General features: G+C 40.7%; 2 protein-coding genes across 2 annotated transcripts; both read right to left on the bottom strand.

Moving 5' to 3' along the window:
• Positions 1–10,705: 10,705 nt before the first annotated feature.
• LOC122094758 (spermidine hydroxycinnamoyl transferase-like) lies at positions 10,706–11,386 on the bottom strand. The gene has a single exon (XM_042665359.1). It carries the CDS (start codon positions 11,384–11,386, stop codon positions 10,706–10,708), a length of 681 nt encoding a protein of 226 aa, XP_042521293.1.
• A 1,522-nt stretch (positions 11,387–12,908) lies between these two features.
• Positions 12,909–17,048, bottom strand: LOC122057452 (protein NRT1/ PTR FAMILY 5.10-like). The gene is made up of 4 exons (XM_042619563.1): positions 16,736–17,048; positions 16,444–16,661; positions 14,468–15,015; positions 12,909–13,817 (listed from the first exon to the last, which is right to left on the bottom strand). Exons 1-4 carry the CDS (start codon positions 16,947–16,949, stop codon positions 12,998–13,000), a joined length of 1,800 nt encoding a protein of 599 aa, XP_042475497.1. The 5' UTR covers positions 16,950–17,048; the 3' UTR covers positions 12,909–12,997.
• Positions 17,049–24,709: the final 7,661 nt, after the last annotated feature.

The following is a 24,709-nucleotide window of genomic DNA, read 5'->3' as shown; positions in this document are numbered from 1 at the left end:
TCAGATTTCTATACAAATAGATAATCTAATAAGAATGGAAACGTTTTGATCCCTTGGAAAAGGGTTTACTTGGGTATTTATAGCTGGCCATGGTGGTCATGGAGTGAGAGTCCCGCTTTGGTAGCTTCCTAGTGCAGGTAAGAGTCCAAATATGGCAAGAGTCGTAGTAGGAAAGTGAATATGGGGGGATGTCCATAGTAATGTAAATTCAATGTATAAACCATATCTCAGGGGATAGGGCGAGATGTCCTTCTTTCTAGGGAAGATTCGATATCCCTTCGAGAATCCTTTCCAGACTGGGATATGTCCGCTCCTTGCTCATAAATAACGTGTCAGACCTAGATGGCATGCAAATGCTTATTTTGGTGAGGAAAACCGTAGGCCTCCTATGCTGAGCGACCTAGATCAAGTGGCCTGATTGCTGAGCTACCTCGAATGATGGACCTTACATGCTGCTTGCGTTTTGGCTAGTGAAGCCTTAGGTCCATCTTCAGTCATGCACCTAGTGCCGTCGAGCTTGTTTAGTTTTTTTGATTACCGTGTACTAGACATCCGTGTTGACATCCTCATACCAGTGTTTGGCCACCCATTCGATAGTTGAGGTTCCTTTAGTAGAGTAGGTCGGTCATTTTTCTCCCGATCAAGGCGTCAAACCGAATAGTTGACCCGATATGGTCCAGACCATTTGTCTAGGCTTGTATTAATGCCTTTCATGTTTTTGGCTTATTACCCCATCGCCCTGGGCAGTACACCTTTGATGGTAGCAAATTTTTGCCATAACAATATCCATAATCATTCCCATACTATAAACTTACATAATCTTAAAATCAAAGCATATAGGATAGTCTATTTGAAATTCCAAGCCATGATTTAGAGAGCTCTTTTGAGTGAACACTATTCTCACCTACTCCTAAAAATGGGAAAATTATAAAATCTCAAAATATAGGTTTCATTTTTTTTCACACCAAAGGGGTCTCCACGTCCTGCACAGGGACACATGCATTAGAGAGTGAGTGTTAGGCTAATCTGATGGGGGACTCTCCGATGCCGAAGTTAGACCTCTTTGCAAATACATAATTCCAGTAAGAATGAAAAAAAGATGAATCCTCTTGAAAGAGGTTTACTTGGGTATTTATAGCTAAAGATGGCGGGCAATTGAGTGAGAGTCCCGCTTTGGTAGCTTTCTAGTGTTAATAGGAGTTTGAATATAGCAATATTTGAAATAAGAAAGTGAATATGGAGAACTTCCCAACTATGGAAATTCCATGTACTGGCCATATCCTAGGGGATATGGCGAGATATCCTTCCTTCTAGGGAAGATTTGATATTCCGTGAGTCTCCTTTTTGGATTAGGACACGCTCAGATCTTGTTACTCACATGCCAGTCCCTGTAAGTCCTTTTAGGTGTATCTTAATGAGGAAACCCGTTGGAAACTTAAATCGATCAACCGAAGTCGAGTGGTCTAATTACCGAGCTACTTATCCCAAGGGACAAGTTGTACATGCCACTTTTGGCTCAGCTAGTGAATACTTAGGACCTGTTGTTCGGTCAAGGAACTAATGCAATTAGGCTTAAGTGGTTCAAATAGCTGAGCAGCAGAACATTCATGTAATGCCCTCCCTATGTTGGTGCTTGCTTAGCCGTTTGGTTGTCAAAGTCTCTTTAGTAAAGTTAGTCGACTAGTATGCTTCTCATATGGGCTTCTAACTTAGACTGGATAGACTACCTTGTAGGGCCCAGGCCATTCATCTGGTCATGTATGTTCAGGGCCTGCTTCATGCTCGGCCTGCCCGCTTGGTTCACTCTGCATGCCCTCGACGATTGCATGTTTTTGCCATAACAGATTCCAATCCCCCAACTCCTACCAAGCTACTTGTAAAGGGTGGGAGTGTTTGGGTCATCTCATAGTCAAGGACATGGCTCTCTTCCTATCGTGGCTGAGCGCGAGGCCTGGTTGGAAGGGTAACCACCTCAAAGGCTCGACCTTTCACGTTTTGAAACTCTCTCCCATACATTAATGTGCCGCAGCCTTTTTAGGAGGTGTGTTGATGCGGTGGCAGCTTTTCATGCTTGGAAAGATGCCCCTCTTGATGGTTGAAGAATAGGGAGGTGCCATGTCAGCCTTCTTACCACTAATCTTGTGCCAAGGGGATGGAACCGGTATGATCTGTTTGTTTGGTTCACATTTTTCTCATTAGGAACATCTCATGACGTGTCCCTCCATTAATGCCCCCCACTCATGCTTTTGGAGGACTAATATATTAGACTTCTTCATTGTCTATCTTCTTCATGCTCATCTTTTTCCTTACACTCAAGAATCCTCTCTTCTAGTACCTCCTTCCCTGTAATCGGTACACCCTGGGATTACTCCGTTCTCTCTTTAGGACCGTCACTGCTGTCATCGTGGTTTCTCGCTTTCCAAACTTCATTCTTTTACCAGTAAGCAATCTTCTAATTTTCTCTATTTCATTTCCCATTCTAGTCTCTACTTTTCTTCGTTAATGGCTTCCACCCGAATCTTGGAGCAGAGATTACAGTGATCTTCGATGCCAATAGAGCTACATTCGCACCCTCTATCCCTATTATGCCAGACATCACTCAAGAGGGTGACTCTTTTCCTTCAGTTACATTGACTTTGGTGACCATACTCTCTTCAGGGGTTGGTCCCAACATCACCGTGCCTGGCGTCCAAAGGGGCATCGAACCTGCCTTTATTTTCATGAGCATTAGGCTCGAGGCCTTGAACTTCCATAGCCATCTGAAGGTAGAGGACTTGGTCAATATTAGGTCTAAGTTCAACATCCCCAAACCATCACTCTCCGAGCGCACGCCTTTAATGAGTTTTCATGTACACCGGCTAATGGCAATGTCTGTTTGTTTCAGATGGCCTTCGGTTTCCTATATATCGTTTGGTGACAGAGGTGTTTCAATACGTCGGCATCTGTCCATCCCAACTCCTGCCGGACAGTTGGCAGATCTTAATAGGGCTTTGTGTTCTTGTTAACGAGATGGACCAAGTGATGTCCCTCAACCTCTTCTTATCCTGTTTCACTTGAGCTCGTAGGGCGATCATCATAGTTGGTATACACTAAGTCAACAATGTAAGACCAAGATCATGGAGGGGAACCCTTTTTCTGTCAACGGATGGAAAAATAGGTTCTTCTTCATGTCTAGAGTTTAGGGTCTGTCGATCGACAATGTTTAAATCGAGCTGGATATCACCGCGGTGAACATCCGTTCATCCTTGGCAGGTACTAACAAGCAGACCTACCAGGCATTGAAGGATTCAGGCCACACCATCGATACAAACCTATTGGGGGATGAGGAATTTCCCTCCCAGCATGGGTTATCCATAGGTAATCTCATTCAAGAGTAACCTTTTCCCTTTTTTTGTACTGACTTTCATCTTATCCGCGTGTCGTAATGTTGCCAACCACAATACGATCTTTGTAACCTTCGCTTCCCATGAGGCTTCTAATAGATGTTGCACGGAGATCTAATAGGAGAGAGAGACTAAAGTGGCCAATCACCTACAGAAGAGGAGACATAAGAGGAGAAGGTTGGTGTTGGCTGCTGACTTGTCTGCTCGACGAGACACGAAAGTGATGACTGTGGCCACCCATCAAATCCTTAGGACATGGAGTTGGTGAGCGAAGATTTTGCAGCTCACACTTCAAACGATGTGATCCCGCGCACTTCAGTCGATTTAAGTGCTTAGGTTACTTGGTCTGTAGAAGGTCAAGCAAAAATGGGAAATCCCCATAATTGGGTTTTTCCCCGCATGGAGAATTGGAACAGGTGGAGGATCTACCTCCCTATGTGACCCATGGGTTAGGGAGGACTTTACTACATGGTCGCACTTCTCACCAAGCAATCTTTTCCGAGTGCCCTAGTGGGCATGGTCGTGTCCATGGTAAATAGCCTACAGATGAGAAGAATATGAAGAAAGGAATTCCTCTTCCCTCACAATGTTAGATTTGCCTGTCAAAAATGGAATTTATTACCACATTTTTATGGAGTGCAAATTTTCTAATTAGTGTGGAATTTCTTTTTGGAATGCTTTGGTGTTATGTGGCAGCTATTTATCTCTATTGTGGATTTTTCAATGTGGTGGAAGAGGAAATCTCACATTCTATCTCTCAAAGAAGTGTGGCTGGCTAGACTTGTGATAATTCTCTACTTCATTTGGTTGGAACATAATTCACGTCGATATGATGGACAAAAGGCGAAATCCAACCAAATTTGGGGTTTGATTAAAATTGAAATTAGACTATTATCGATTAAATTTGTGGAAGAGGAAAGCCCGAATTTTTTTTATCAATACTATTAGAAAAGAATCAGAAGCAGAAACGAAAACACACCAAGGACCAAAAGCAAAACCAAAGAAATCAAGTCAACATTTTCCCACCTACGGCATTGCCATCAGAAGAAAGAGGTCAATTTAAAAATTAACAGAATCTAAATCTTGGTTGAGCCATAGCATCAATAGCTACTTCCTCATTAATATGGTATGGCAGGGCCACCATGTCACTCGAATAACCAGTCTTTGCAAGCTAGAAGGATAGGTATTCACTCCTCGAAGCCGCAGAGATCTCCTGGAAATTTTCTGGTGTCCTCCTGTACCAGAATGAATGAAACTTGATGTGGCTGGATGCTCATTAGGGAATCTGAGAACGTCTGGTGCGAATGGGATCATTTGTTCAGTCTGGTGTTCTCTATTCTCTTATGAATTTCCTAGGAATGAAGACAAACTTTGAAGCTGAGTTTATAGCCTTCATGTGTGGGTTGGAGCTGGCATGGTTAGGAAGTTGGGCATTCAGAAGCTATGCTTGAATGTGATTCAATTTTTTGTTACCAGTCTATTAGTGAGGAGATTTGTTCCTTGGTTTGTGCGGCAGCCTTAGATTTCTCTTCAATCATACCATGCTTCTATTGAGTAAAAAATCAATCGTTACTTTGAAGTGGCGAACCCAATTGAGAATTTTTTGTGAAATCTATGGCAAAGTTGGAGATATCCTTGGAGATGGGCCTTCCCCCATCAGTGCAAATGAAGCTTTCTTATGATGCCCAGCTTCGTCTAAGATATCATTTTACTAGTTAATTATAAGTCTTTGTCATTGCTAGTTAGTCCCTTCTGCTAATGGCAATGCCAAAAGTGGGAATATCTGATTAAGCTTTTTTATTGGAGTTTCTGCCAATTTCCAGTTGGTATTTGTACATTCTCTTTTTTCTTAATTTTTAATACAAATGATCCTTTTAGAGGAAAAAAAAGAGGAAAATGTTGAAAGTCTCTTTATTCATGGTTCCTATGCATGAGAAATTGTTCTGTTGGTAAAATGTCAAGAACAATGATTGAGGTGTTCCATCGTTTCCTATCTGACTTTAGTCTGGTAGAGTCAGTTTCAGGCTGGTAATAAGCCAAACTGAATCCAAACCGTTAAGTCAAAAGTTGTTTTCAGTCTCATTTAGATTGGTTTTTATTCGGTTGATGTAAATGGATCGATGAGGATGCTACCAGTCCAATATGGGTTTTTCATGTACAATCATTTCAAAAAATACTAAAAAATCAGTGGTTTGGCTGCCTTTGTTTTCCCTGGCTACGTCCCTATGCTCATAACAAATTAGAGCCTCGCTCTAAACCTTGTGTTTTTCTTGGATATTCCTTATCTCATAAGGGGTATAAGTGTTTGGATCCTATAACTAATTGGCTCTATGTGTCGCGTCATGTTACATTCGATGAGGCTGTGTTTCCTTTCTCTTCTTCTCTTTCTTCTTGGACTGGTTCTACTACCGTTGATATTGAACCAAGGTTTACAACTTCTCCCCCAATTATTTTTCCCTGTTCTGCTAGCCCATGCCCTTTTGCCTCTCCCATGGATCAGCCCACTATACCCATTCCTACATCTCAACCCATTATGCCTATTCAAACATCTCAGCCCGTTATGCCTATTTCCAGAGAATCTCCTTCCATTCTCGGTCCATGTCCTTTGGCTCAATCTAATATGCCTATTCCATTTGATCTGATCAACAAGCTTCAAACACATAGTAATGGCGAATTATCGAATTACTTAGGCCGATATCAAGAAACCTGAGAATTTGCCAGAATAATTGCATCAGCTCCTATAGCAAGACCAAATCCTTCTCCTAACTATAACACCAATGGTAGAATGTTGGGTTCAGGCCATATTGGTCCAACCCCATATGGAGTTGGGTGGTTTGGCCAAAGTCGATCCAAACTTAATAAATTCTAGTGGTGAGTTGGCATCCACTATCTTTCTCTTAGTGGGTTGTAGAACCCAATGAGTCACTTGGAAAACCGTATAGTGTTTTCCTGCAAGGCAAGAAAGGAGGAGAGAGAATGAGTGAGATTTCTCAATTAATGAGAGAAAAATTATAAAGGGTTTAAGAACAAGAAGGGTTTTGTTTGCTTAAAGCAAAGAAGAAGAAGAAGATATTCTTGAGCTATTAAAGAAGTATTGCAGAATTTAGAGAGAGGGTTACTCACTTTTGGGTCATTTCTTTGAGGTGGTTTTGCTAGATAACCTTGTAATCTTGGTGGGGTTATTTGATAGCATGTTGTTGGTGTGCAAGGTAACCTGGTAAATCTTCAAGTGCTTGCTATTTCTTTTCTCAATCTTGTGGTTGTCTCAAGTTTTGGGAATAAACTTAAGAGATGAAATTTGTAATCTTTTACCTTGATTTTTAGTAGATTGCTCTTAGAGTTGCCCTATGGTTTTTTTCCTTCACATAAAAGGATTTTTCACGTTAAATTTTGAGTATGCTTTGCTTGTGTTTATATTATTTCCATTTCATTTCTATTTTGTTATCTATTTGCTTTTTCAATTTACACAAATGAGACGGTTATTCCGCATCTCTTCCGAACATGTGGTATCAGAGTTTGGTTGGTTGTTTGATTTGTGTGTGGGTCAAAGATTGATGCAAATACCTCTTCAAGAATGCTTAGTTTGAATGGAAACAATTGGTTGATTTGAAAAATTAAGATGGAAGACCTTCTCTATTCAAGAGACCTCTATTCACCAATTGAAGAATAGAGAAGAAACCTAAAACCATGTGTGATGATGATTGAAAAAAAAATTAGATAAAAAGGCTATTGCTTGTATCCGACAATGGTTGGATGATGTGGTGTTCCATCATGTGTCAACGGAAACTAGTAAATTCTTTGTGGAAGAAATTGCATGATTTGTATGAGAATAAAATGGCCGAAAATAAGACATTTTTAAATAGAAAACTTGTGAATTTGAAGTTTAAGGAAAATTGATCAATTGCAGAGCACTTAAATGAAATTTAAAACATTGTAAATTAGTTGACTACAATAAAGATGGTGATTGATGACAAGTTACAAGCATTGTTGTTGCCTTGTTGGTAAGTTCATTACTTGACAATTGGGAGACTTTTGTTGTATCCTTTAGTAACTTGGCACCCGATGGTTTTGTCACCATGAGTCAAGTTACAAGTAGAATGTTAAAAAAAAAAAAAAAAAATCCTCAGATTCTTCCCATCCACATGCTTTGGTTACTGAAGATCGAGAAAAATCAAATAATAGAGAAAATCATAGCCGAAGCAAATCAAGGGAGAGATCGAAATTAAGAAAATGTGTGACTTGTTATTATTGCAAGAAGGCCGAGCACATAAAAATGATTGTTGGAAGTTGAAGAAAAATCAGAAAGGTGAAAAATGTGGTAATGGCAACAAAGAACAATGAGAAACCATTGTAGTTGATTTTGATGGAGTTCTACTTTTTTCTATGTGTGTTGAGTGTTGTGTAAATGCAATAGGTAATGAATCAAATTGGGTGATTGATTCATGAGTATCCTTTCATGTTACTTCCTATAAATATATTTTTTACCTTTTATAAATCACGAGATTTTGGTCAATAAAGATGGGAAATAATGAGAAATCTAAAATTATTAGAATGGATAATATTTGTATGACAACCAATGTTGGCTACAAGTTGGTTCTCAAGGATGTGAGATATGTTCCTGATCTCAAATTAACTCTCATTTCGACTGAAAAGTTTGATGATGAAGGGTATGATTCATTGTTTGACAATGGGGTATGGAAACTGAAAAAATGGCTCTCTTATTGTTGCAAGAGGTAATAGATGTTACTTTTTTTACAAGACCGAAGCTCAGTTATCTAAAGGTGAGGTGAACACCACTTTGGAATATTCTTAAACTAATTTGTGGCATTGGTAATTTTACAACATGAGTGAAAAGAGTATGGAAGCTTTGGTGAAGAGAAATTATCTTCCAAATCTCGAAAGTACGTCCTTGTCCCCTTGTGATAATTGTTTAGTTAGAGAGCAACATAAGTTTTATTTCACATGCTTTAACTAAATGGAATACTGAGATTCTTGATTTAATTTAATTTGATATATGTGGTCCCTTTAGGACAAAAATTATTGGTGGTGCATTATATATTGTCACTTTTATTGATGATGTATCCAAGACGATTTATTAGGTACACTGCTGTTTGGAAAGCATAAAACCAATATTGGGGAGGGAGATGAGCATGAAATAAAAGTGCCAAACCTGACTCAACAACATGGTGATGCTTGTGCTCAGCAGTGCCATTCTGTTCCTGGGTATAAGGACAAGAGATGCGACAGGAAATTCCATAGGTTCGAAGGAAAGAATCCAATTTATCAAATTCACCTCCTCCATCAGTTTGAATACATTTGATGGGGCTGGAAAAAGATTTTTCAACCAAACCTTTGAAATGAATAAAGATTTGAAAGACATCAGATTTGCGAGCCATAGGATAAAGCCAACAGTATTTACTGAAATCATCAACAAAAACTACATAGTAACGAAAGTCATTAGCTGAAACTATAGGAGCAGGGCCCCAAACATCATATTGTAAGAGCTTCAATGGAGTAGAACTAATTGAAGAAGAAGCAGAGAAGGGCAATCTGTGGCTTTTAGAGCATTGACACGCATCACAGAGATGATGGGTTAATGTTGATGTAGGTAAGTGGAACCGAGAAACTATCTGGCGAATAGTCCGAAATGAAGGATGGGCTAGTCTGCAATGCCAATCAAGAAGCGGAGCACAAACTGCAGAAAGAGCACTCGAGGAGAAATTAGCAAAGATGGGCATTTGGTACAGCCGATGCGCACTCAGACCTTGATAAATTGTCTTCTTCGTCTACAGATCCTTGATAAGGAAATGAGAAGAATAAAATTCAACAGACACATTATTGTCTTTAGTAAATTGATAAACTGATAACAAGTTGCGCTGAATTTGTGGTACATGAAAAACCTGAGACAAACGAAATTTAGAAGAAGTAGAAAGCAAGACAGAGGAACCAACACTAGAAATGGTCAAACCTTGGCCATTGCCTACAATCATCTAGTCCGGACCATGGTAAGGAGAACTTATGGCAAGGTTGCTGATGTCTACAGTAAGATGATGGTTAGATCCAGTGTCAAAGAGCCAAGAAGAGGAAGAAAATGTGCAATTCATACCAAGAAAGGCCTGATTGAATCTCTGTGGGCAGTGAGATGCCTGATGACCATCCTAGTTGCATATTTGACAAGGCATGCGTGAATGAAGAAAGCGAGCAGAACCTGGTGGAGTAAAGCCGCAATTAGGGGAGCGGCCATGGTGGGAAGAACGTTGCGAGGAGGAATTCTATGAAAAAGAATTCTGGTCTTGGGATTGTGAACGAGATGCTGAACCTCGGTGAGATTGATTGTAATCTTGGTGTTGGGAGTAACGAGGCGACCGACGATTTCCCTTATAGTGGGACCGGTAATTGGTATAACGTCGGTTGTTCTATGACGAGGAGCGTGAATCAGTCAGATAAGCCATATGAGCGGTAGAAATTCCACTGAAAACATCATCTATAGATTTAAGAAAACTCTCTTGGCTTAGCAGGAGACCGGTGAGTTCAATGAAGGTGACCGGAGTTGCACATAGGCAGATGGAGGTTGCAAAGTCTCGATACTCCGAGCCAAGGCCTTGAAGGACCGCAAGAACTACATCTTCATCACCGATTGGTTAATCAATGGCTGCTAGGGTGTCGACGATCATTCGAATAGAGAGAATATAGTTAGAAATGGAATCGGAGTTGCGTTAAAGACGAAACAACCGATCTTTAAGATCCATCACTCTAGTTCTTGATGAAGGAGCAAAGATTCGTGCAAGAATGGACCAGGCTTCGAACGAGGTCACAGTACTCACAATATGAGAAAAAATGGATTCAAGCAAAGACAAGATGATCCAGCTTAGAATAAGTTGATCTTGACGATCCCAAAGAGTGTCAGGAACCGTGGAAGCAGAGGAAGACGAAGGAGTTGCAGACGGACGTGGAAACAAACCGTCAACATATCCGAGCAGATTGTAACCCTTGAGAAGAGGAATAAATTGTGCTCGCCACAACAGATAATTTGTGGTCATCAATTTGAGAGAGAGTTGTGGAGAAACATTTTCCAAGATCAAAGGAGCAACAGAGTCCGTGCTCGTCGCCGAGGATGACGACGCCATGAAAAAGTGCAGAAGCGAAGAAGAAGTTCAAGAAGTGAAAAAGAGGATCAAGAAACGAAAAAGACTCAGTGGAGCATTTAATGCTCTGATACCATGAACTAATTTTCTATTATATCATTTATGAACAAGATATTACATATATATAGACAGAACAAAACTAGGTCTAAATACAATTAGATGATCCACTAGGAACAACTATGTAACAGCATGTGAACTAGACACTGTTGGGGCGACACACTGTATCATTACTCTATCAGTTTCTTTCTTCCTCTCCTTTTTATCATCGGTCTGACCGATTAAAACTGGTGGCAAACCAAATTCAGAGTGGTTGAACCGTGGTGTGGGCCGTGTGGCCGGCTGTTCACTCCTACGTAATGCAGTTCGATCTATGAATGGAAGGTTACCCTTGGAGAAAACGTCGGCCAGGTTCTCTCCACGAGCAATCTTAGCCCACGTGTTAATGAAATGTAATGCGGATTGGCCATCCACCAGAGCGTGAGAGATGGCAAGACCAACACTGGTTCCACCACAGCTGAAATGGGTGAGTTGCACTAGAAGGAGAGGGAGTTCATTGATAGGGTGGGTGTAATTGATGTGAGGGATGAGTTCTCCGATCTTTGGAGTTGGACTGAAATCTCCATAGTCGGAGAGTTTGGTCTCGGAGTCCACTTCGAAGAGTTGAGCTCCCATGGAGTTGCAGTCTAGCTCAAGCCGGCCTCCTTTGATCCATTGAAGCCTACCTGCTAATGGGTAGAAATGCACTAGAACTTTACTTAGAGAGTCTCTCATGGTATCAATTGCAGAGGTGGTGACAATGGAGTTATCAGTTAAGAGGGTGGGGTAGAAGTAGACGGTTGGTGAATGGGTCAAGGGCATAACTTGACCTCTGATAGCCAAAGTTTGCCGACTGGAGTTGGTTTTGCTGAAGTGACTGTGTAGGAACCCTTGACTTTCACCATCTCAAAGTAGCTTTCTTTTGGTATTTGTGTATTCTTGTTCGTTCACAATTCACAAGCCAGAACATCTAGGGGATATATAGAAGCAAATGAACAAATCAGGTGGCGTGGCTTCATCATTTCCATTTTTTTTTTTTTTTTTTTTTTTTTTTTTTTTTTTATAGGTCACAAATTGATTACTAAGAAAAATGATGACAAGGGATTTACAATCCTCCCACACGATTTACTAAAATCCCTACTCTACTTCTTTTTATACTCCCCGCTTTTCAAATTACATCTTTTTCTCCCTCCTCTTTTTAAATACCTAGATTATCCCTCCTTTTCACTTATAACCTATCAAATTTTTTAGTTCAAAATATGTTTTTGCTAATCTAAGAAAACAGCAAATCAGCTTTGTTCTTTTATTATTACTTGATTTAAATATTGGTTTTGTGGCTGAAACTCAAACTCCTCCTGGACTCCCATATTGTTATTCTTCTATTTTATCTTCTCTTCTTCTTTTTTTTTTTTTTTTTTTTTTTTTTTAAATGCATTAGCATTGAGTCACTTAAAGATATTATTTATTTATTAATTTTTTTTTTCTTATCCATCATCAAGGTTATTGTTTATTTATTTATTTATTTTGTCTCATCCTTCATCACGAGTTTAGTAATATAATTTTTTTTTATTGGTATTGGCAACCGATACCAATTCGGATCAATATCAAATTTTGATGTTGCATTCTCCGTTAGCATTGCGACACATGGTTTTAGGGATTAAAAAAATTATTAAAAAATTTGATAAACGTATTGGATCTGTATCGTTCTCAACCAATACCGATATAGACCACTTAATCCTTCCACGGTGAAATGAAATTTAAATTTAGGGGAACTCGCCACCCTCTAATGAAGGAATGAGACCCATGTAAAAGTTTGATTTTCATTCCAAATCAATTTGAACCAATCAATTTTAAAAAAAGTTTAATAGGTTATAAGTGAAAATGAGGGGTAAACTGGGTATTTAGAAATAGCAGGGGAGAAAGGGATGCAAAAATCTAAGAGCAGGTGAGTATTAGAAATTTATTTTTGTTTCATGGGGAATAGAAGGGGTTCATTTACTATTTTCTCTCCTCCCTTATCATTATGGGATTCTTATTGGGAAGCCATTAAGTGTGCAGCCATTGGTGTGGCAAAGATCTCTCCCACACAGGCAGCATGGGGAATCTTTCTTTTTATTTTATTTTCAGGTGTGAGAGCACTCTCCGCTGGCATTCTCCCATTTCCAAACACATGGAGCTGGCAATCGAGGCTAGGGGCATCTTTTCACAACTCGTCCCATGCGTTTGGGCATGGCAAACGCAACCAGACAAGGTTCTCTTTCCCTTTATAATTTTTTTTTATGGTATGGGGGGAGGAGTTAAGGGGGGGGGGGAAGCTAGTGGATGTTGAGAAGAAGAAAAAGTATGCATCAAACCATCAACCTTTATTTTAACATTTTCACCAAAAAAAAAACTTTATTTTAATATTTTTACACGTGATATTATGCAAAAGGCTTATAGAATATATCCCCTACTATAGACATAAGATTTGGCAAAATACAAATAGAAAAGCAATCCCAGAGCACTTAGACCAAGAAGAAGCCAATAGAAATAATCAAGATGAGCTCTATTAAGATTGTTTGAGAACCAACTGTCATGGCCATACTCACCCGTTAACTTCTCTATGGTAGAGACAAGGAAGCTACTTAGAAAGCTTCCTACACCAAAGATGCTGAGATAAAGAGCAAGACCAAGACTCTTCAACCCTTTTGGCATCTCATCATAGAAAAATTCTTGCAGACCAACCATGGTGAAGGCATCAGCAATTCCAATTAAGATGTATTGAGGAACCAACCACCAAACACTCATAGGAACTGCTGCTTCTGGTATATCCACTATCTTGGAATCAATGGCAGTTTGAAGCCTTTTCTTCTCAACTAGTGCTGCTACCACCATGGAGATAGTAGATAAAACTATTCCGGTTCCTATTCTTTGCAGCGTTGTTATCCCAGACGGTTTCTTGGTAAAAACTCGGGCAATGGGAATGAGGACGCGATCATAGAAGGGCATGAAAATAAAGATGGAGAGGTTAATAAAGGTTTGAAGTGATGCAGGTGGTATCTGGAAACCTGACCATATTGTTCTATCCATTGTGGCTCCTTGCTTAGTGAAGAATGTGGAAGATTGTGCATTCACAGCTGCAAATATTAAACATGCCGCCCATATAGGAACCAGTCTTAGTAATGCCTTGGCTTCTTCCACCTGATTGACACTACATACTACCCAATCTTTCTTGGAATTTTCGGATACAGTGACCAATGCCTTGTCAAGAAACCTGAACATACGAATCTTCACTTTACTTTGCATCCAAATCTCTTTTAGATTTGAAAGTAACATATTACTTACATTGAAAAGAATAGTTACTATTGACAAAATGGAGTTACGGAACTAAATTCAATTGTCACACCAATGCTCTCTTTAGTATGATTTCTATTTCAAATTTCATTGATTTCTTAAAATGAAAATATTAATCCATTTTTTGTCAAGAAATTAATATTTTTTGGTTGCAAACATTGAAAAAGTTCCATTAATAAGAAATTCATTTGGTAACAGAATATTTTTTTTTTTTTTTTTAATACCTAGGGTGACCGGATCTTTGACCCAACTATTCCTTAGGGTCATTGTGATACCGCATACACAAGACAGGATCAGTTCGAGAAGGAAACTCTCATGCAATGGCCCCAAGAAGTTAGGTGTAGCGGCAAGGTTTGATCATAGGACCTCGCTTCCTAAGGCCGAGTACCATGTCCCCTCCAAGCCAACTGTACTAACCCCTTGGGGTTTCACAGAAATTAGTATTATTCAGTTGCAAACATTAAAAAAGTTTCATGAATAAGAAATTCATTTGGTAACTCTAATTTTTTAAGATCAATTTCATCTCCCATCCGTCTTTAGTGAAATCAATAAATAGCTTTCATCACTTGCCTGAATTGGTTGGCACCTTGTAGGGGAAGAGTTCCACCACCTTCCTCATCAACAGTGGCTGGTGGAGGAGTGGCTAGCCGATTCCTTACCGCTGCAACAAACACTTGCACAATACCTCTGAATGGATTATCATTATCATCATTGAAACTGTAGCGATAAATGTTGGTTCCAAACAAGAAAACTACAAGTGCAACTATCATGCAAACACATGGAATTCCAAAGCCAAGACTCCAATTCAGGTTGTCCTGAATGTAAATTAAGATCAAGTTGGAGAACACAATACCCCCACACATTCCAAAATACCACCAGTTAAAGAAAGAGCTCTTGGACTTGCATTCCTCTGGATGTTGGCCGTCAAATTGATCTGCACCAAAAGCTTGTACACAAGGCTTGTGCCCACCTTGTGCAAGAGCCACCAAATATAGAGAGGAGAAGAAGAAGATGATTTGGTATTGAGGAGGATGACAGGATGTCATGTTAATGTTATTGTGGCAATTTGGTGGACTGAAAGTAGGAATCATCGTTGATAATGTTAACAACCCCAATCCCTACAAAACATAATCAGCCTTTAGTAGGTGTTAGTCTTCAAGTTCTCTCATGGCATACTAATCTTCCCGATCATGCTATAAGTGCCCATGAGAGGAAGAAAAATTATGCGATTGCAACTGCTAGGGTTAGGTAGCTCAGTTGGCAAAGACCAATTTCTCACATTAAAGAGTTCAAGAGTTCAATTCTCCTTAGAGCCTATCTATCAAAAAATTGAAAGATAAGGATGATGAATGGTAGAAGATCACAAAGAGAAAGTAAAGAAAAACACTCCATGGGTTAAAAAAGAGGGTCTTTCGAAAGGGGTGGCACACTTAAGCCAAGAGGTTTCCTTAGAAGCCGCCACCCTTGAAAGAGTGCGTAATAGCTCACTGATTGAGTGCTCTTATACAGAATCTTGTACAGAATTCCGATTTTGAAACCCTAATAAAATACTACCTGTCAATAGAAAAAGGTTGAATCTCTCTAGTGGTAGGAAAAGCATACATATAAGGACTCAATTTATTATATCATGCAATCCCCCTCCACAGATTTGGTACCTGGACAGGACCCTAATCCTCCTCCAATTGCTTCATCTTAATTTATTGACAACTTTGTCATCAAGGAAAAGTTTCTTAAAAAAATAAATAAAAAATCCCTCGCCTTCAAGATACAAGGATACAAAATGACCATTGTACCTTTCTTGATCATGCATGCACTCAAATTGACTAAAAAAAATAAAAAGAAAAAAAAGATTTTGTGGAGGAAGTGTGGTCCCTGACCCTTATACATCTATGTGGATCATGGTTATAAGTACTAGTATCGGATTAATTGTATTGATCGTATCATAATGATATAAATTTTTGACTGATACGAATCAATTACCAATACCGATTGAGAAATAAAATCATAAAAAATATACTTTTGTTTAAAAACTACCTTCAAATGTGATTGATATGCATTGATTTAATTCAATTCAATTCAAATCAATATCGACAAAAACCGATATCAACACTGATAGTGATAACAAAATTCATGATGTGGACGCTTCTTGACTTCTTGAGCAATACGGCACTCCCCCCGGTAAAAACACTTCCCAAATTAATTGCTAGGAAATGGGAAGACAGAGAAGTTAGAAGGGAAATATATATATATATATATATATATATTTTCCCACGTTGGGCTACCACTGTGGAGGCCTGGGCAGAGACTGGAACCTAGTGAAGCCGTAGGCGGTGGGGATGAATATTAAGAAGAGAAATTTGGTAGGTGCATATGTCATCATTACATCATAAGGGTAGAATGGCAGATGGACATTTGAAATTTCATCCTTCCACCAGTAATTCTCCATTTTTCTCTGATTAATTCCGACAATCTCCTATGATGATTTGCCGGTCCCGGTTACGAAATTGACAAAAAATTTAGAGAGAGAGAGAGAGAGAGAGACTAACCAAAACATAGAGGAGAGAAGCGAAGATAATAGTCCGGTATCGGCCAAGATAAGCATCGGCAACAAAAGCTCCCAAGAGAGGGGTCATGGAAGCCACCCCTGACCAGGTGTTCACGTTCACGGCGGCACTCACCGTCGTTTGCTTCAGCGGCCCAGTCAAGTAGGTTATTAGGTTGGAACCAATTCCACAATACGAAAACCTCTCTGCTATCTCCACTCCTGCTCCACCACATGAAAGATTTAGGTAACAAGCAAAACCAAGTTAGGCAACCTCTGTAATGCATAGTACATACCAATTATGAAACCAGAAGATCTCCATCTGCCGGTTTTGGATCGAATCGCCGGGCGACCTTGGTAGTCAACGGCACCTTCAACGGTGTTACTCAGTAGGGGAGCATCCATTATTGATGAAGCCACTTTAAAGCTTTCTATTTTTTTTTCGCCAGGGTCGTCACTATTTTTGGAGCTTTTGAAAGAAAAAATAAGTGCTTCACTGATTGGAGCCATATATTATCCCAAAATTTCCACTTTTCCGACCAAAATATTTCAATTGGGGTTCCTCCATTAGGTTCGGTTAGTGTTATATCAAATATCAAAATGTAACCGAAATCGTTTATCAAAATTGGAATCAAAATCAACTTTTTATGATTGAACTGAACCGCATCGTAGAATAAAGATTTGATTCTGGTTTTGGTTTCTTAGGTCATTTTCCTAGTTTGATTCAATTTAGAGTCACAAATCGACGGTTAATGGCCACCAATGGTGTTATGTAAAAGTGTACCCATCAATACTTGCCAGACACGTGGAAATGGGCCTAAGTAAGACAAGCCTAGGGCTGAACCGCTGGACCCAACTTAGAAATCAAGAAAACGAACAAGGACTAGCATGTGGATCGATCATCATCTATTGCCCAACTACCCAATGATCGACCTAATCATAGGCGTAACCTAATGATCGAGCTACTTGTGGGCATTTAGGGAATCCTTGGTTTGAGATCAAAAGGGAATCCACATCCGTAGCTTGGCAACCAAGCAACTGAGCCACCATCACTCAGAGAATCTGTAAATGCCACATTTTGTCACCCCTAGAAAGGCTATGCAATGATGAGATGGGAACCCCCTAAGACACGGATGGATTATGTATTTACGGTCGAGGCTACATCCTCACTCTATGCAATATATTTTTACTTCCATGCTAGCATAGGATAGTTAAAATGAACAACGATATTTTCAAAATAAATGGTAAATGGCTTTGGCATACTTAAAATTGACTAAGACCACCTAACATACCATAGACCAGCCCCAAATTGAGTCACAAACCCCCTGAGTCAACTCAAGCAAGAGTTGTACTGACTCAGAGCCGACATCGGATGCATTTTGTTCAACAAAGAGAGAGTAGGGATTTGCAATGATGAACGAAGACAAAGAAAGAGGAGGAAGAAAGAAGAGGGAAAAGAGAGGAGGGATTTGCTTCATATTCGAAGCCGCTTAATAGAGACAAAAATGGAGGAGGGTTTGAAAGGGAGAGGATTTCAATTTTGACCTGAAAACCATTCCTTTTGAGAGCCAAATCCAAGTTTCATCCTCAACCGTTGAATCGCTCGTCGCCACGTGTCAACAGATGAAGCCCTCTCCACCCCTCTTCGCCAGATCTCATCTCCACAGACGACTTTTCCTACACCACCTAGGGTTAGGACCTAGGACCTGATGGTTGGGTTCAATCCATAAGGTAAGGACCCAAAAATTGGTCTGGTCAAGAGATAGGATAAGTGTCAAGTTACAGAGTTAGGAAGGTGTTAGACACCCACTCCGCCCAGTTGACTGGTCTTCTTATTAGATGCTTAAGAACAACCATTTTCCCCTAATTATTCCTACATCGCATGTATGGCTAAGTTATTACTACACTACTATGTATACTACCACATGTAAACTAAAGGATTTGTATTATGACTAGTTGAATTGAGAGTTTATACCTATGATCAATCCCTGTTATGGGTCAAGAGTGGGCCTCTGCCGATATGGTCACAGACTTTGGCAAGTATCCCTCGGCTCAGGGTGGAGGTGAATTTGATCATCTACTTTCCTTCTTTGGAGATTTCTACCTTCCTACAACCATTCAAAGCTTCTAGGGATCTATGGAAATTTCAACAAAGTTCCAAGGTCCTAGGATGATGCCGACAATACTCAGGAGAAGATGGAGAAAATGGGGCTACTCAAGGCTCTCTAAGACAATTTCTAAATGTTTAGAGATTTTTTTGGATTTTTTGGTATTATTGGATTTTTGTTTTGACATGAAAACCAAGGTAATGGGATTGAGCATTCGAAAAAACTTTGGCTAGTGGATATTAGGATGAGAAAAGCGAAGGTTGAAGGTCTTTCCCCACACTTTAGGACACTTGAGAGGGTAGACAGCTCATAAGGAGGGGGGAGGTGAAAGGGTTGAACTTTGTGTCTTGGGATAGGTGAATAGTCTCATTTTTATAGTGATTCAAACCCAAAAGGGTGAATATTCGCAGAGCTGCCAAAACTGATAAAAGTAGTGCGGGGCTACACACATTTGGGCCATAGCCTATTATAGATTTTTTGTGGGCCGCCACTCTTTCATGGAGCTGTATAAAAAAATATTCCTTGGATCAAGAAGATGCTGATCCTACCCTCCTCAGGGCTTAGGTGTGATTCTCATAGGTCTAGTGGTCCAATTTTTGCGAACCATTGATACTTGTAGTGAAGAATCCCAAAAAATGGGTTATCAACCTTAGGAACACAAAAATCCCAAGTCCCAATGGATTCAAGTCAAAGAAATAAATAGAATAGCCATATAGAGCTACAATTTTGCCATATCCCTTGACCAACTTGTTGGATTCCCAAGTCGGCAGGCAAGCTATGTTCCAGCTCTCTCACCGACAGCCTTTGCCCATTATACTCTGAGAACTATTTGGTTCTAAGGGAAATTGATGCCCACCAATTCCATAATCGACTCACCAGAAAAGCCAAGTGGCTCACTGTTCAGGCCCAAAAATAGGTTTTGAGCTCAAAAGTTTGGATTTTTAATCCTAAATTCCAAGATCCAAAATTGATTTGCATCCAATAATCAAAATCTATTCCATCATTTGACATATCAGAGCAAAAGAGAAATTCAAACAAAACAAAGATCTATTGACACACACAATGTCAAAATGCAACCCAAAACCATAATTTTTCCTTCAACCAAAACTAAGCAAACACAAAATCCGAATGAAACCAATAGCCAACAGCCAAACGCCAAAATGCGATCTAGACAGGATGGATTCGAAAGTGCTAGGGCTCCTACTTCGTTTCTCGTGAGGTCGATGATGGATTCAAATATACTAGGGTTCTTGCTTCGCTGTTCATGAGTTCTATGATGTATTTGAATGTGCTAGGGTTCCTTCTTCATTACTCGTGAGTTCGAGGATGAAATCGAATGTGTTAGGGTTATAAAGCTTTGTTTATGAGGTTAAGGAGAAGAGGTAATGAGATGTAAATTTGGTCGGGTATGAATCAAGTAGGGTTATGTGGGTAAAGTTCAGGGAAGGGATTTCTGTTCCATTGGATTCGTTTCTCTCACATGTCACGCCTCCAGACCTCTAGGGGAATTATCTGGGCAATGGCCACTATGGAGAGGATCTTAATCCCTCATTTCGTTATTCTTTCTTTGTTCATTAATTGCATTCAGTGCAATTCTGCCGACCAAGAGATACGTGAGTGAGATAACTCTTATTTGTATTCTTCATATCAATAAATTCCAACAACCCACTTCTTTTAACTTTATCATTTATGACATGAGTTTATTTCACAATGTGTTGGTTGCAGTGGGATGGGGATTCGGTGATACCACTTGAGCTACTCAGAGTCTAGCTATTAAGGCCTCATACTCTGCTTCGTTGTTGATGGTGGTGAAATTGAATCGTAGTGCATATTGGATTTCGAATCCCTCAGGACTGGTTAGGATCAGACCAACCCCACTTCCTCTTCCACTGCTTGAGCCATCAACTTACAGTGTCCAAACTTATTCGATATTTGTGAGCCCACTCTCCTCTTCTTCATCTGCCAGGATGCACTAGACTTTGAAGTTTGTCAATGCTTGACCTTTGATTGTCGTCCGGGGGTAGTAATCGATATCATGCTCGCTCAGTTCAATTGACTAACTGAAGAGTTTCCCAAATATACTTGGCTTGTGCAATATCTTTTTGAGTGGCCGATGGTAAGGAATCCAATTGAATGGGCCTGGAAATACGACCTTATCAATGACCAGGGGAAGACCAGTTTTTCTGCGCCTAGGTATCTTGATTTTACATTTAGGACAATATGACTGACATAATAGATTGGTCGTTGCTACCTTTCCTACTCCTTCACCAAGGCCTCGCTGATAGCCACTAGTGAGACTGTTAGTTAGATATGTAACTCGTCACTTGGCTATGGCCGAACGAGAAGTGGAGGTGATGCTAGATAGACCTTTAATGCCTTAAAGGCGTCATGACATTCTTCCATCCTGAGAAAATCCTTCGGGGACTGAAATTTTTTTAATGTTTTAAAGAAGGGTAGGCATTTGTCCCTTGTTCAGGAGACGAATCAGTTAAGGGTCGCAACCTGACCGACAAGCAGGTGAACTTCTCAAACGATCCTTGGTAAAATCATTTCTGGTATGCTTGTATCTTGCTTGGGTTTGCTTCTATTCCCCTCTTCGAGACCATGAATCCTAGGAATTTAAGTGAGATGACTCCGAACACATACTTTGAGGGGTTCAACTTCATCTGATTTTTCTGCAACATCCCGAATGCCTTCTCAAGGTTGGCCACATGTCGGTCGGATTTCACACTCTTAACAAGCATTTCATCTACGTACACCTCCATGTTTCTCCTAATCTATTTTGAGAACATACTGTTCACGATCATCCTTTGATAGGTAGTCCCAGCATTCTTTAGGCCAAACTACTACATTCAGTTTGGAAGGTTGTCTTCTCCTCATCATCATCCTTCATCCTTATCTGGTTGTACCCAGAGAAGGCACCCATGAAGGTCAACATCTTATGGCCTACTATAGCATCGATAGCTAGTTGATCCTCGAAAGTGGGTAGCAATCTTTTGGGAAGAATTTTTTCAAATCAGTGTAGTCGATACAAATCTAGCATTTTTCATTTGACTTCGGGACCATTACAACATTGGCGAGCCACTCGAAAGAAAGTTTCTTCATTGATAACTTTTTGCCACTCGAGAGCAAAGTTTCTTCTCTTCTGTTTGACTGCTTTCACCCTTGTTCAGCATTGAGGGCGTGTTTTGCAATGAACCTGGGGATGCCAAGCTTGTCTTGCATTGACCAAGCAAAGATGTCTGCATTGTTTTAGAGGAAGCAAAGTATTTCATGGGCCAACATGCCAAGCTGAATCGTTCAATACAATTCTCCTTCAATCAATGGTACTTGTACTAGCTCCTCTACCGGTTCCCCCTGTAGTAACCGAGATTCATCCTGTACATCTCCAACTTCAATGATACACACCATGGATGAACTATCGCCTTTCTTTTCTTTGCTGAAATTTGTGTAGCATTCTCGTGAATCTTTCTGACTCAAGCAGCACTCTTCGACTCCCTACTCAGTTGGGAACTTGACTTTGAGGTATATCCTAGAATAGCATTGTAGGCTAATGTCATCTTAACAACTATGAAGTTGACGAGTGCGGTGGCCGATCGGGGGTTGTCCCCAATGGTCACTGGTAGCTCTATACAACCTTGTATGTAGGTCGTTGTCATAGAGACTGGTACAAGGGTCCAGTAATGGGCTTGAGCTTGTGATTCCCCATGCCGAGCTTCTTATAGGCATCGTAAGACATCACATCAGCTAAGGAGCCTGAGTCGATCAAGACCCTATGGAATGGGCAGTTAACAACAACCAGCTAGACCACAATGGTGTCATTGTCAAGCTTGTAGATCATCATCCAAGAATGTTATCACTGAATCTTCTCGAACAACTTTCATTGGTTCTTCTGCCATGCAAACAAAATGGGTGCTTTTCTTATCGACTCGGACCATAAACCGCCAAAAATGGCATGTATGGTGGGACTGATCGACTTATTAGAATAATCAGGCCTTCGATCGCTCGACGATTTCTTATCCATCTCATCCTCTTCCGTGAGTCACTCTGTTGCCGACTCGATTCTCCTTGTTCTTTCTTGATTGGATCACCGGATTTTAGGCTCTTGAGGTACTCCTTGAGATACTCTACTTTAATCAACTATTCTAGCTCTTTCTTCAGTGCTTGATGATCGTCTGTTTTATGGCCCAATGTCCTTGTGGAAGCGGTAGTACTTCTTCGGGTCACGCTCTTCTGGCTTGAACAACATAGGACAAGGCTAGCATATGATCTTTTTGTCCTTGATCTCAAGTAGCACCTTAGAAGGTGTTCTGTCTTGCTAAGCGAATGGCAAAGTCTCGAGTCTTGTGGCTCTCATTCTTTTTGGATCTCGCTCATCCTCCTTAGGGCACGCAGTTCTCCTTTTCTTCTCTTGATGTGGCTGAGCCATCTCCTTGCACACTGTCAGATTCTCATCCATCACCATATACTTGTGGCACCTTGTTAGGTGTTCGGATAGATTTTTCGATAGACCTTGGACAGAGAATCAATCAACTTCTTATGGCATACTCTCTAGTAAAGTGCACTAAAGGTTGTGCCATCTTCCAGGTATTGAACTACTACAATCTCTTTCATGAAGTGGGTAATACAGTCATGAAGTGACTCGTCCCAACACTGCGTGATGCCCAACAGGTTATGCGTGGCCTGCTGTTGCCAAATATTGGTCTAGAATCTAGCGATGAAGGCAGTCCCTAGTTGATCATAGTTATGATTAACTGAGGCTTCAAGGAAGAGTACCATGTCAACGCAGCTCCCTTGAGAGAGGCTAGAAAGGCCCGATCGAGCGCTACTTCCGAGTAACTTTGGATGGACATCACCGAGATGTAATGTCGGAGGTGCTCCACAAGGTTGGTCATCCCGTCATAGAGGATGAAGGCTAGTGTCTTAAACTTTTTGGGAAGATCCATTGTTGCAAGCTCAACCAATAAGCAGTTATGCATGGGACAACTGGCATGCTTGTCACTGCTTTTTTCATGTTGTTCACATTCTTGTCTAACTCCTGGATGCGGCTCTTTAGGCATGTTTCTTTGCCAGGATGAACAACCTCCAAGGGAGTTGGGTTAGTTTGAACGGCTCCAAAGGTTTTGGAACGTTCAGGGGATCGATGGTCACCATGCTTAGTTTTATGCCTCCTATGACCACAGTCAGTTGCTTAGGTGTTAGGTACTTCATCGCTGTGTAGTCTCTCCAGTGTATAACGTGAACGAAGTCATGGTATTCCTCCCTATCCGCGTCGTCGTTACTCAACTCATTCTTGAACAAGGGTCCATGGGGACCTATTTCCTGAGCAGGTCACTCTCTTTGGGATGATCCTCAGTGGCAGATAAAACCTCCTAACGATTTCTCCCCTCAGGAGGGTCGGTTCTACAATAAGGGCTTCAGACCCGTGAATCAAATCTTCGGGCGGACCTATGCAAGGTCTGCTTTTCTATTTATGTCCCCTATTTTCGCCTTGCATGTGCCTGCTAGCAGCCCCCAGGGTCTGGACAGCTAAGGGTTATAGTGATGGCACCTGTTGGGGGTCTAGTGCTGCTGCCTTCGTCTCCCAGTCAAATGGCTTCTGCAGTATTCGGACGTTGTCCATTTGCAGAGCCCACTTGGGCATTGATTCAATCGACGTTTGGTCTTAGGTGTTGTCCATTGGCATGTGGAGTGATAGGAAATTGTCCTTGGGGAAGAGTTGCCCCAAACTTATGGATAAACCTATAAAAAATGTCATTGGTTTCCAACAATTGTATTTGCAAGTCGTTTACCTGTGCATTGGTTGTCGGCGCACCGGGGTTCAGCAAAGCGACTAGTGGAGGTGGTGGTAGGCTCCCTCCTACTGGTAGGACTTGGCCATTGGCCAGTTGTGGTTCTCTCCTTATTCCAGGTGACACGAGCCAACATAAGGTGTCAGCGGAGGCTGATCCTCAGCGTTCTCCTGTCTTGCTTGGTTCCCTTGATCTCCTTATCCTCTTTGAGTGGCTGGAGGAGGAAATAAGAAATGTCTGGTACGCAAATTCATGGTTCGAGTGGGTGGTTTGATCATAAGTGTTTTCCACGGACAACACCAATCTATTATGGCAAGAAATCGTCCTAGGCTATCATGGAACCTGCACAAAGAGAAAAACACAAGAAAAT

This window comes from Macadamia integrifolia, chromosome 12 (assembly GCF_013358625.1).
Source record: "Macadamia integrifolia cultivar HAES 741 chromosome 12, SCU_Mint_v3, whole genome shotgun sequence".
NCBI classification, from domain to species: Eukaryota; Viridiplantae; Streptophyta; class Magnoliopsida; order Proteales; family Proteaceae; genus Macadamia; species Macadamia integrifolia.
The sequence above is the reverse complement of the archived record's forward strand: the minus strand, read 5'-3'. Positions and strand labels throughout refer to the sequence as shown.